The sequence below is a fragment of the Misgurnus anguillicaudatus genome, chromosome 17, assembly GCF_027580225.2.
Source record: "Misgurnus anguillicaudatus chromosome 17, ASM2758022v2, whole genome shotgun sequence".
Lineage (NCBI taxonomy): Eukaryota > Metazoa > Chordata > Actinopteri > Cypriniformes > Cobitidae > Misgurnus > Misgurnus anguillicaudatus.
This window is the reverse complement of record NC_073353.2, coordinates 24,445,965-24,459,293: the sequence shown is the minus strand read 5'-3', so window position 1 is coordinate 24,459,293 and position 13,329 is coordinate 24,445,965. Positions and strand designations below refer to the sequence as shown.

Here is a 13,329-nt window from a genome sequence, read left to right as displayed (position 1 = left end):
ACAGATCAAAATAATGCTGCCGTGGCTGAACAGCGCGCAGTGGGAGGGGTTCGAAGAAATATCAGCCAATCAGAGGGACCCACGACCAGTGGGCATGATGTCTGCTAGCCTGACAGCTATTCGAACGCTCAGCGTGTCTTTAGTTAGTTTATACTTTAAATCAGAGATTTGACAAAGTAAAGAAAAAGGAAACATGGTTGCCATAAACCCAACGGCGCACAAATTCCTTAGTTACGCTCCATTTATACTGGTTTTGATTGATCTTCGATATGAAGGTAAGTGATCAATATTAATACTGGTTCAAGTACGTTATTTTTTTAATGAGGTGTTTAACTAAAAGTTCGTCGTAATTAAAGTTATTTAGAGAAAGTGACTGTCTCGTTGTTTTAAAACAATAAAATGTCAGTGGGAGAATCACAGCTGTTCAGATGTCACACGTCTCTAAGACACACAAAAAGGAAAACAAATGACACATCTGTCAAAAAACATGTCAGACGTGACAGACTTGTTCTTAAATCTTATTGGCAGCCATTGTCTACAAATCTATAGTTATTTTGGTTTTACTTTGTGAATAGTGTTACCTTCTGTGTTTGCATGTTTTTGCTTAAACTGTTTAACTAATTGTTCACTGCTGAAATAGTGTGATTTCTCAACAAATGAAGTTTACTCTGATTTACTAGTGTATGCTCTTTAGTGTACTCTACTTCAGTCAATTCAGTATATTATATAGCGTTTATTCTCTTTTCTACATTAGCATAATCTACTAAAGTGTACTGCTTTTGTGCACTTATTTTACTGTATTGTACTGTATTGTACTTGATTCTATTCAAGTGAACCCTACTCATCTTCAGGGTACTCTGCTATATGAATGAGATTTGAATGATACCCTGTACAGTCTACTCTAGACGGTACTCTAATGTACTTGTTTAACACGTAACAAGTTGGAAGTGTATTATAATGTAGTATGCGATCCATTCTAGACTTCAAACTACATTTCACATAAATTACAGGAGTCAATGGTGGGAAGGATGGTGGTGTTGAGAATCATCTGGAGATGGGGAAGAAGCTTCTGGCTGCAGGGCAGCTGGCTGATGCTCTCTCCCACTTTCATGCTGCCGTTGGTAAGTTTTTAAACTTTAGAACTAAATGCAATATTGAGATTAATAACAAATCGGCGTAACATGCAGATTTATCCAAATGAATCAGATGGAGACCCCAAAAATTACATGGCCTACTATAGAAGAGCAACAGTGTACCTAGCAATGGGGAAATCAAAATCTGCACTACCAGACCTCAGCAAAGTGATCGAACTTAAACCAGACTTCACATCGGTGAGTGAAATGAACTACTTGGTGTAAGTCTAATCAAAGTCCCTTTAGGAAAGTCATGCCACTAGGCATACAGGTTTGCTTCTTAAGCTCAAATTGCCCTAAAACACATCTTTTCCGAGGTTGTTTTAGCTACTGCGCGTACCTCACACGAGTCTGTACAAAGCCCCTCCCCCAGAAAATCATCACTCTATTGGTTGGTTCTCTTAAGTGGAAGGTGGGACTTCCATCACCATATTAAGCGTTGCTTTGTCCCCTATTCATAGTAATAGGAATGCTCAGTCTTGTTTTATTAAAAATTGTTGGTCTAATGTGCATGACTTCTGTCTAAATCTTTGAAACACACCAGCTGAACCATCATGGCCAGCAGTGGCGGCCGATGACTTCTTTATTCGAGGGCGCTCGATGCGAAGTTCATCACAACATGTATGTGGCAGCCCGTCATGTCTGTGGTTTGTAATTTCAAAGTGTGTGTTCGGCGTGTCGAATGATCCTATGTGAGTCACGTGTCTTGTCAGAGTGGGTGCCTTCTGCAGACGCGTCTAAAGAGTTTATGATAAAAGAGACACTTGCGCTTGTTTACTGTTAAGGGTGTGTCTTGCGTGTATTTTGTGAATTTGAGCGTCTCTTTTATAAACGGTTTTGACGCGTGTGCAGCAGCCACTTATTTTGACAAAACACTTGATGCACATGGTTCACATTTTGTACGCAACAAACACACATTTTGAAAACACAAGCAACACACATGACAATTCGAACACATACACTCACCTAAAGGATTATTAGGAACACCATACTAATACTGTGTTTGACCCCTTTCGCCTTCAGAACTCCCTAAATTCTACATGGCATTGATTCAACAAGGTGCAAAAAAAGCATTGTTTAGAAATGTTGGCCCATATTGATAAGATAGCATCTTGCAGTTGATGGAGATTTGTGGGATGCACATCCAGGGCACGAAGATCCCATTCCACCACATCCCAAAGATGCTCTATTGGGTTGAGATCTGGTGACTGTGGGGGCCATTTTAGTACAGTGAACTTATTGTCATGTTCAAGAAACCAATTTGAAATGATTCGAGCTTTGTGACATGGTGCATTATCCTGCTGAAAGTAGCCATCAGAGGTGGGTCATAAAGGGATGGACATGGTCAGAAACAATGTTCAGGTAGGCTGTGGCATTTAAACGATGGCCAATTGGCACTAAGGATCCTAAAGTGTGCCAAGAAAACATCTCCCACACTATTACACCATTGCATTATTGAGAAATTGAACAGGTGTTCCCAATAATCCCTTAGGTGAGTGTATTTTGAATTTGCGCCCCTCGGATGAGCAGTCACCAGCCGCCACTGATGGCCAGGCTTGGAGACTAGAAATTTCCACAGGCTGATTTAACTGACTAACAGGGTTGAAAACTGTAATGATTTATCAAAACATACAAGAATTTAGCCACTTGTAATCCACAGGCGAGGCTTCAGAGAGGAAACCTTCTGCTGAAACACGGCAAACTTGACGAAGCAGAAAGTGATTTCAAAAAAGTGGTGAGTGACATTTGCATTGACATCATTTTTAAGTTTATTTCTTATTAATCTGTGCAGGAAATCGAAAATCATGAACAATATTGCAAAGCTTTATAGATCGCATACTGCAGTAACATTTTAATTGTGTCACTTAAGAGCAAAAACAACATTTAATGTCTTTCCTAATTAAATGTCCCCGAAGTGCCTCATTAGCTCTTAAACACTGAAAATGTCTTTATATTCCTTCTTCAGGGCATTCTCACTTGAGTCAATTAGTGTGGCACTTTACCAGACTAATACACCCAAAGGCAGTCATTTAAGATCTGCAGTTTTTGTTAGAGAAAATGGGTGTAGTACTTCCTGTTACTACTAATGCTGTATTACCTGTTGGACTCATGAGATTTTTTTTAACCTTTCATTCAGCTCAAATCAAACCCAAGCAGCAGGGAAGAGCAGGAAGCTCAGAGTCAGCTACAGAAATCTGATGAAATTCAGAGACTGGTGGCTCAAGCTCGCATCGATTTCAACCGCAATGATTTCGGCTCTGCCGCATCGCATCTCGACATCATCATTGATGTGAGTTAACATGAATATGTGTCGTAAGTAGCACAAATGGTAATATTTGACGTGGGGGTTTTATGTACTTTAGGTGTTCCACCCTTTATTTGTTGCGCAGCAGGAATAAAGGATTATTTAGATTTGTGAGAGGGCTCTTTGTTTAGAAATGTCATGTTTGTTTGCCTTACAGGACCTGCATTACAAGCAGTTCAGTGTAAAACAAATATTATCGCATTTTGCTATTAGTAACCCTGTGAAAACCAGGATTAAGTCTCATAATCTAACTTTGAAATTAGGAGCATCAATGTTCGATTTTAACCATTCATTTCAGTATGATTTAAAAATGTTAAAGGGACACTCCACTTTTTTTGAAAATATGCTCATTTTTCAGCTCCCCTAGAGTTAAACATTGATTTGTACCTTTTTGGAATCCATTCAGCTGATCTCTGGGTCTGGTGCTACCACTTTTAGCATAGTTTAGCATAATCCATTGAATCTGATTAGACCATTAGCATTGTGCTAAAAACTAACCAAAGAGTTTGGATATTTTTACTATTTAAAACTTGACTCTTCTGTAGGTGCATCGTGTACTAGGACTGACGGAAAATTAAAAGTTGTGATTTTCTAGGCCGATATGGCTATGAACTATACTCTCATTCTGCTGTAATAATCAAGGACTTTGCTGCACAAATGATATTATGCAGCAGCCGCAAATAGTCCCCTTAGTAACTTTCAATGGCAGGGGACTATTTTAGGCAGTGCTTAAAATCACTAAACCTGCTGCAGCCATGTTACAGCAGCAAAGTCCTTGATTATTACGCCAGAATGAGAGTATAGTTCCTAGACATATCTGCCTAGAAAATCGCAACTTTTAATTTTCTGTCAGTCTTAGTACACGATGTAGCTACAGAAGAGTCAAGTTTTAAATAGGAAAAATATCGAAACTCTTTGGTTATTGTTTAGCACAATGCTAATGGTCTAATCAGATTCAATTGATTATGCTAAGCTATGCTAAAAGTGCTAGCACCAGACCCGGAGATCAGCTGAATGGATTCCAAAATGGTAAAAATCAAATGTTTAACTCTAGGGAAGCTGGAAAATTAGTATATTTTCAAAAAAGTGGAGTGTCCCCTTGAATATATCAAGGTTATATTTTTCCAGAATGTTCTTTACATTATGTGGGATGATTTTATGTAAAAAAAAAAACAGCAAATCATACTCAAGTCTTTATTCTTCATTTCCTCGTGATGTTCTCAGACATGCACCTGGGATGCAGACTCCAGAGAGATGCGTGCCGAGTGTTTCATTCAGTTGGGTGAAATGGGCAAAGCTATCAGTGACCTCAAAGCTGCTTCAAAACTGAAAAGTGACAACACTCAGGCTTTCTACAAGCTAACCACCATCTATTACAATCTGGGAGACCATGAGATGTCCCTAAAGTAAGCCAACATATGGTTATCAATGCATTAAGTATGGGAGTGTAAAGACTCGCTGTGCATACTAAGTATTTGCCTGGAATGAAGTAGTCGCATACGCATAAATGGATAAATTTTTAATACACTTTTGAGGTTTTGTGGAATGTGATGTTGAGCACATAGCATTGTGGGATATAGATTGCTACACTGTGCTCTTGTTTGAATGCTGCATATTTATGTCATTTTTTTAAAGGTCATTGAAGTATTCTGTGAAAATGAACAGTGCAAAAATATAGTAATCACATGCTATGCAGAATACATCCTCAGCAATGTCATAAATAATGTCTTTAGAACCTAGCTGGATTTAAAGGGACACTCCACTTTTTTTTTTGAAAATATGCTAAATCTTTCCTAGATTTAAACATTTGAGTTTTTCCATTTTGGAATCCATTCAGTCGATCTCCAGGTCTGGCGGTAGCACTTTTAGCATAGCTTAGCATAATCCATTGACTCTGATTAGACCATTAGCATTGCACTAAAAAATAACCAGAGTTTCAATATTTTTTAAACTGGTTCACCATCAAAGTCCTTGATTATTACACCAGAATGGGAGTTCCTAGCCATATTGGCTTAAAAAATCGCAACGTTTAAATTTTTGCCGGCCTTAGTACACGATATAACTACAGAAGAGTCAAGTTTTAAATAGGAAAAATATTTAAACTTTTTGGTTATTTTTTAGCGCGATGCTATTGTCTGATCAGATTTAATGGATTTTGCTAAGCTATGCTGGGGGTGGTAGCGCCAGACCCGGAGATCGGCTGAATGGATTTCAGGACGATAAAAGTCAGGTGTTCAACACTAGGGAAGCTGGAAAATGTGCTTATTTTCAAAAAAAGTGGAGTGTCCCTTTAAGTCTAACAAAAGAAATCTAACCTCTAGTCTCTTGTTATGGCTTTGTTTTGTTCTGCAGTGAAGTGAGAGAGTGTCTAAAGCTGGACCCTGACCATAAGCAGTGTTTCGGACATTATAAGAAAGTTAAAAAACTCAACAAACAGATCCAGTCCGCAGAGGAACTGATCCAGCAACAACAGTACGTCCCAATACTATTATGTAACTAACCATTCAAAAAACATAAATGTTAGGATCGGCAGGTGAAAATACACGGTCTGTGAAATCCAGGCTAAAGTCTCATAATCTAATAATGTAATTCAAAGGTTGATTTCACTCATTGATTTTAGTCTTTGACATGACTTTAGTCAACTAATATCAAAGTAGTATCTTGATCAAGGATGCAGTGGTGATAGTTCAAGTTTCAGCTCTTGAATCTACAACCCACATATTTAACCACTAAACTACACCATGCCCACTCACTGCGGTTTGGTTTATATGTCAGTTCAGTGTAATGAAAATGATGTTCCCATATTTATCATTTGAAAGGTTAAGCTGCTGAATACACTGTGTAATATAACACTATACTAACTCTAGTTATATAAGCTACTTTATTTAAACTCGTCAAACTAGACATATAAGGACTATTAACACTTCAATTTTTAAAAGTTAATGATTCTGATTTCTTAAATCCACAGGTACAGTGATGCAGTTAGTAAATATGAATCTGTTATGAAGACTGAACCAGATGTTCCTCAGTTCATCCTTAACGCCAAAGAGCGCATATGCCATTGTCTCTCTAAGGTAGGACTGAGCTCATTTTCCACCAGGTGTCGCTGTTTACTAACGCTTACAGCCCATTCTTGTGAATGATCTTTTTAATGGAGTGAATGGGATTTGGTCTTATTTCACAGGACCAGCAAACCGCCAAAGCCATCTCTATATGCAGTGAAGTTCTGAGCTCGGATCCTCAGAATGTAAACGCTTTGAAAGACAGAGCAGAGGCTTATCTTCAGGATGACCAATATGAAGAAGGTACATTTATGTAGTCTGAAATTAAAGGGCGTTTTTACATGTGATTTAACTTTTCCAATGTGAACAAAATGATAATGAATGAATTTCAGTTTATGTTTCTAGTTTGAGTTTCTTTTACACCACACTGCAAATATTGATTTTCAAGAAAAAAAAATCTTAGTGTTTTTGTCTTGTTTTCAGTAAAAGTATCAAAAAAGTTCTTGAATTAAGATGTATTTTCTTGATGAGCAAAACAACCCAAAAAATAAGTCTAGATTTTAGACTAAAAATATTAAATTTAAGTGATTTTGTGCATGAAACGAGGAAAAAAATCTGCCAATGGGGTAAGCAAATTTTTCTTGAACATTTTTCTTAAACACTTAATTCAAGAAAAATTCAAGAGTTTTTGCTTACCCCATTGGCAGATTTTTTTTTGCTTGTTTTACGCACAGAATCGCTTGAATTTGATATTTTTGGTCTAGAACTAGACTTATTTTCTTGGGTCATTTTGCTCATCAAGAAAGAGCATCTTCATTTAGGAATTTTTGGTTATTTTTACTGAAAACAGGACAAAAATGCTACGATTTTTTTTCTTGAGATCATTTTTTGCAGTGTAACAAGCTATTCATTGTCTTTAGTATTATAAAAAAGGAATTAAACAGTGCAGGAAACCCAGCAAGCAATAACTGTCATTTCACAGTCTAGGTTAACTATAGACCCAGTATAGTCCGGCTACGAGTAACCCATTTGTAGCCAAAATAAACTAGAACTTGTTTACATGTTGTTTTTGCCTAAATTACTTGTGAGATGTGTGATCTTTCACCATAGTAGCAAGTCAACAGTGATAACAAGGTGATTGATTTTATTTATATTATAAATTTTAGGGCTATACGTCTGGGTCAATGACATGACGTTAATTATTTTGTGTCCGTATGGTTCAAGTAAATGTACAAGGGTTAAAATTTCAAAATACATTTGCAGATTACTTGCATACATTCTCTTGTTTGAGGACCAAGTCTAAAATTTCTGGTTTTATTTCATTTTAAAAGAATATTTGGGGAATAATTGCAAAAATGTCAATGTGGTGTAACCGGTCTGTGTCAGTTGGTGTAACTAGTATTTTTTTTAAATAAGAATAAAAATATATGCATAAAAAATGTGGAATAAAATATAATCATCTAGTTTTGTGTAATATAATTTTTTTAAATACATTTTTACATAATTGGTCAAAGATTTAGAAAACACAGCTGTTTTCAGCATATGTCCAGAGAAATATTAGAAAAATGCATTAAAATTTACATTTAGAATTAACTAATAAAATTATATTTTAAAATGATTTTTTTGATGGTTACGCTTGCATGCCATCAAGGATGATAAAGTATTTAATATTTCTCATTCTTTGGCGCAATTGGGGGTTACACCATTTGACATTTTCAGGTCCATTCAGCCTTAACTTTCATAAAAATGGTGCAAATGTATTTTTTATTGCATAAAATCAACATAAATACACTGTGCATTGACACATACCTGATGCATGCTTTAAAACAAGTTTTTTTTAAAAGATTTTTGAAATGTTCATCTTGCCAAGCCGTTTTGTCATTGACCCGTCTATTCAATTTTCACACTTTGCATTATTTTAGCCTTGACATCTGGGTTGTGTTTGAACAACTATCAGATGTTTTTTAAATGCAAAATTGCTTGCTGGTAAGTTGCCCTCCAGGATGGGAGTTGAATGTCATCAATTGATATTAAATTAACACTGACCACAATATTAACTTATTAACTGGAACTTAAAGAAATGTCAATGAAATGCCCAAAAGCATTTAGATAAAGCACAGGGAACAGAGACATACTGGTCTGGCTGCTTTAGAAAATGAATTTGCTGTATTTTTAAAGCATGTTGAAGAATTTCCCAGCCATTTGGTCCCTTTTGATGCCGTTTAATAAACATTGCTCTTAAAATGATCAGGTGGGATAACAAAATTGTGTTCTCCTGGCAGCCATTAAGGACTATGAGAGCGCTAAAGAACACAGCGAGAATGATCATCAGATCAAAGAGGGCCTGGAAAGAGCGCAGCGACTTTTAAAACAGTCTCAGAAGAGAGATTACTACAAGATTCTGGGCGTTAAAAGGTTCAGTGTCGAATATTACAATTTACCATCATGTTTAAGTCAGTACTGAGGCCTACTATTCATTTTACTCTCTATTAAAATGCTGTGGCTGCAGGACGGCACAAAAGAAGGAGATCCTGAAGGCGTACAGGAAGTTGGCACAGCAGTGGCATCCAGACAACTTTCAGAATACAGAAGAAAAGAAGAAAGCAGAAAAGAAGTTTATAGACATTGCTCAAGCCAAAGAAGTGCTCACTAATCCAGGTATAAACATGGTAAATGTAAAAGACAAGTTTGGTTTTTGACCTGCATGCTATTAAACGGTTTTTGACCTGCATGCTATTAAACGGTTCTTAAATGTATATTAACTCTTTAAAAAAACTTTCACACCATGTAATACATCTATAACATTACTATCACCATTAATATGGATTATAGTGGCTAGTTTTCCACAATGCACACTTGTGCGTAGACCCATGTTACTCGAGCAGAGGTTTGATGCAGTCATTTTCTTTGTTTTTGCAGAGATGAGGAGTAAGTTTGACCAAGGTGAGGACCCCATGGATCCCGAGAGTCAGCAGGGAGGAGGGCATCACCATCACTTCCACGGAGGCTTTGATAACTTCCATGGATTCAACCCTTTCGGTTCTGGACCTTTTAATTTCAAATTCAATTATAACTAAAAGGCTCAGCTGATTGGACATATGACCTGACCTGGATGTGTGCTCAAGTCAGCCAATTGGAACCGAGACCCTTTGACCTCGTGCACAAGCTCAGTTCAGATATAAATGGGCCTGAAAATGCCCATGTGATGCTGTTCAGTGATGAAGTGATCCAACTTACTGTCAGTGTCAGAGCTCTTCTTCTTTCAGGGATCTTATATTTGAGAGCGTAGATGTTTATGACAATTGCAAAGCATCACACATTGACCTTTATTCTCGAGAATAATATGTACATAGAAAACGACTCTATTTTTCTATCAATCAATGCTGTAAATACTGAAATAAAGAGTTGTGAATGCTTATTTAAAATGAATAGGATTTTTTTGTCTGTTTTTATTTGTTTGTAACCAAACCGATCAGAAGCCCCATTGACTTTCATAGTAGGAAGAAATAATACTATGGATGTCAATGGTGCTTCTGATCAGTTTGGTTATAAACATTCCTCAAAATATCTTACTTTTTAAAGAAATTTATACAGGAGAGTGAGTAAATGACGACATGGTTTTCCTTTTCTCTTTAACTTTAAGTCGCACACAATAGTCTCTAGAGGTCACAATAACTGAAGAGCTTAGAGACATTAAGAATTATCAAATAAGCCGTACCAGCAACTTAAAAGCTTTTAGTAATGTGACCGTCACTCAATCATCAGTTACACTGCAAAAAATGACTTTTCTTACTTAGAATTTTTGTTTTGTTTTCAGTAGAAATATAAAAAATTCTTAAATCAAGATGTATTTTCTTGATAAGCAAAATGACCTAAGAAAGTAAGTCTGGTTTTTAGACAAAAACTATACAATTTAAGTGAATTTGTGCTTAAAACAAGCTAAATTATCTGGCAATGGAATAACAAAAATTTTCTTGAAACAAGTTGACTTTTTTATAAACACTTAATTCAAGAATTTTTTTCTTATTTTACTGCCAGATTTTTTTGCTTATTTTAAGCACAAATTCACTTAAATTTTATATTTTTTTAAATCAAGATGTTTTTTCTTAATAAACAAAATTACCTAGGAAAATACGTCTAGTTCTTAGATAAAAACTATACAATTTAATTGAATTTGTGCTTAAAACAAGCAAAATTATCTGCCAATGGGGTGAGAAAATTTTGCTTACAGTAAATTAGGTGTTTAAGAAAGAAGAAAACTTATTTTTAGATTTTTTTTCACCCCATTGGCAGATCATTTTTATTGTTATAAGCACAAATTCACTTAAATTGTATAGTTTTTGTCTATAAACTAGATTTATTTTCTTAGGTCATGTTTGTTCATCAAGAAAAAGCATCTTAATTTTAGAATTTTTAGATATTTTTACTGAAAACAAGATAAAAAGAAAGTAGTTTTCTGCAATGTAATAGTAAGTGCACTGCAAAAAAATTACTTTCTGACTTAGTGTTTATGTCTTGATTTCAGTAAAAATTCTTAAATTAAGTTGCATTTTCTTGATGAGCAAAATGACTTAGGAAAATACATCTAGTTTTTAGACAAAAAATATAAAATTAAAGCAATTTGTGCTTAAAACAAGCACAAAAATCTGCCAATGGAATAACAAAAATGTTCTTGAAACAAGTTAACTTTTTAATAAACACTTAATTCAAGATTTTTTTCTTATTCCATTGCCAGATTTTTTTTGCTTGTTTTAAGCACAAATTCACTTACATTTTAATTTTTTTTTAAATCAAGATGTTTTTTATGAGCAAAATGACCTAGGAAAATGCGTTTAGTTCTTAGACAAAAAATATAAAATTTAAGTGAATTTTTGCTTAAAAGCAGCAAAAAAAAAAAAAAAAAAAAAAAAAAAAAATCTGCCAGTGGAATAAGAAAATAATTCTTAAATTAAGTGTTTATTGTTTATGACAAAAGTAAACTTATTTCAGAACATTTTTCTTATTCCATTGCCAGATTTATTTGCTTGTTTTAAGCACAAATTCGTTCAAATTATATATTTGTTGTCTAAAAAGGTCATTTTGCTCATAAAGAAAATACATTTTGGTTTAAGAATTTTTAGATATTTTGACTGAAAACAAGACAAAAATACTAAGAAAGTAATTTTTTGCAGTGTGCAGTTCAAATACTTACGGTTAAAAGCCATAAATCACAAGTTATGCCTCTCAGAATAAAATATCGCTTTATTCCTGAGATAATCCACATCCTTGTACATTCAAGGCATAGTAAAATGTTTGTTTGAAAACATAAAAAACACGAAACTTATAAGTAACACCTCATTAGATATTTAGTATTTGCGATATGATAGTATTCACTGTACCTACTTTACAGTTTTTTTGGGGATTGAAGCTCAGAGAGCTCAATGTTGTAGTGTATTCTGCACTGAGAAAGCAAATTCAATACATCATTTTAAAAAATCAGCATTTTAAAAGCCACGAGCTGACACAAAGATGAAAAAAATGGTGACGGAATTCATTGAAACGATTACATGAAATGCAAAACAGTACATTTATAGTTTTCAATGGAGGAATGTACACAGTATTGACATTATTTCCTTTATAAATACACTATATGTAAACCAGTGCCAATGCCCAAAAACATCACAACACACATATCTTTAATCCTTCCTTTTAACAATATTACAAAATCAGTTTAATGTATTCAGCACAGTTTACATCTAAAAGTCAGAAAGATTGAACCTTCATTCAAAATCATATATACATTACAAAAATGGCATGAAGTTCTTTAAAACCATTTATTTTAGCGTGCATTTCCTCAGTATTCACTGGTATTTCCTGGTGTATGTTGGAGAAAACATCTCTATATGAGTGTCGACTTCAAGCATCGCAGGAAGATCAGGTGCAATCATCACTCTCCTCTATGCTGCTGTGAGCACTCGGCGCTAAAGCTCTTCCCGTTGGGTGCCTGTCAAAATACAGATGATGTGCTGTAATTACACTACAAATTTGAGTAAATGATCACAGATCTTTTATTTTTGGGTGAACCGTTCCTTTAACATTTAAAACCCTTCCTGGGCTATGACTACTATGGACACATCCTCTTTAGATTGGATGCAGTGGACTATTTAAAAGGTTTACAGTATATACAATGTGAAAAGCTTAAAAATCGTCAAAAACATGATCCCAGTCGTCACTGGGGCAGTACCCTTTAAAGAGGCCTAATGCATACTATAGGTACAGACATGCATATATAGTACCGCCCCAGTGATGGCTATGAAGCAATTTTTCTGAAAGTGTATACTAAATAGTAGAACAGCATTGTTTAATGTCATCTGTCATGCAGTCGTACCCGTGTGCTGTGATGATGAGGATGAGCTTCCCTGTCGGGTCGCCGTCTCTCTCTGCTCTTTCACCTCTCTCAGAAATTGCTTGATCTCATTGTCATAGTCGGACCATTCTGGAACAATCCTTACCGCTGCACTCAGCTTTGGCTCTTTGGTCTTTGGGTTATTGCACTGCAATCAATCAACACAAAGGAATCCATCAGTTTTTCTCCTTCACCGGCAGCCTGTCCAGACTGTGTCTTGAATGACCTTATTTACTGTAATTTAATGAACCCTCTTTGAAGTTAAAATGGCCAATGCTGTGAGTTTAAAATCAACACTTTTATGCCTTGTGAGTCACAAAGCTCTTTATAACAACATAATGGCACTTTCATTGCAACTGAAAGTTTGGAAAGATGAATAATCTAGAAAAAGCAAATTGCATAAAATTCTTGGACTCAAATTAAGCATGAATTGCAGTATATTTTTTTGGTAAGTGTAACATTATCATACCCATTCATGAACAGTGTTGGGGGTAACGCATTACA

General features: G+C 35.3%; 2 protein-coding genes across 6 annotated transcripts in view; one reads left to right on the top strand and one right to left on the bottom strand.

Moving 5' to 3' along the window:
- The first annotated feature begins 67 nt into the window (after positions 1-67).
- Positions 68-9,864, top strand: dnajc3a (DnaJ (Hsp40) homolog, subfamily C, member 3a). The gene is made up of 12 exons (XM_055216023.2): positions 68-275; positions 1,011-1,121; positions 1,207-1,331; positions 2,794-2,868; positions 3,271-3,423; positions 4,663-4,844; positions 5,791-5,910; positions 6,407-6,512; positions 6,623-6,743; positions 8,723-8,855; positions 8,950-9,098; positions 9,360-9,864. The coding sequence occupies exons 1-12, from the start codon at positions 194-196 to the stop codon at positions 9,515-9,517; spliced, it is 1,515 nt and encodes a 504-aa protein (XP_055071998.1). The 5' UTR covers positions 68-193; the 3' UTR covers positions 9,518-9,864.
- Positions 9,865-11,663: 1,799 nt separating this feature from the next.
- uggt2 (UDP-glucose glycoprotein glucosyltransferase 2) overlaps positions 11,664-13,329 on the bottom strand; it is a 50,596-nt gene continuing 48,930 nt past the window's right edge. For all 5 annotated transcript variants that reach the window (XM_073855199.1, XM_073855203.1, XM_073855200.1 and 2 more), the window contains 2 exons: positions 12,808-12,973; positions 11,664-12,423 (listed from right to left, as the gene is read on the bottom strand). In XM_073855199.1, coding sequence (XP_073711300.1) covers positions 12,401-12,423; positions 12,808-12,973 — 189 coding nt within the window. In that variant the 3' untranslated portion in view covers positions 11,664-12,400. The remainder of the gene's footprint in view (positions 12,424-12,807; positions 12,974-13,329) is intronic.

Excerpts from the sequence above, each read along its gene's own strand:
- dnajc3a (XM_055216023.2), top strand. The coding sequence starts at position 194 with ATGGTTGCCATAAACCCAACGGCGCACAAATTCCTTAGTTACGCTCCA. Across the intron at positions 1,122-1,206 it reads CCACTTTCATGCTGCCGTTG|ATGGAGACCCCAAAAATTAC; the intron begins GTAAGTTTTTAA and ends CAAATGAATCAG. Across the intron at positions 2,869-3,270 it reads AAAGTGATTTCAAAAAAGTG|CTCAAATCAAACCCAAGCAG; the intron begins GTGAGTGACATT and ends CCTTTCATTCAG.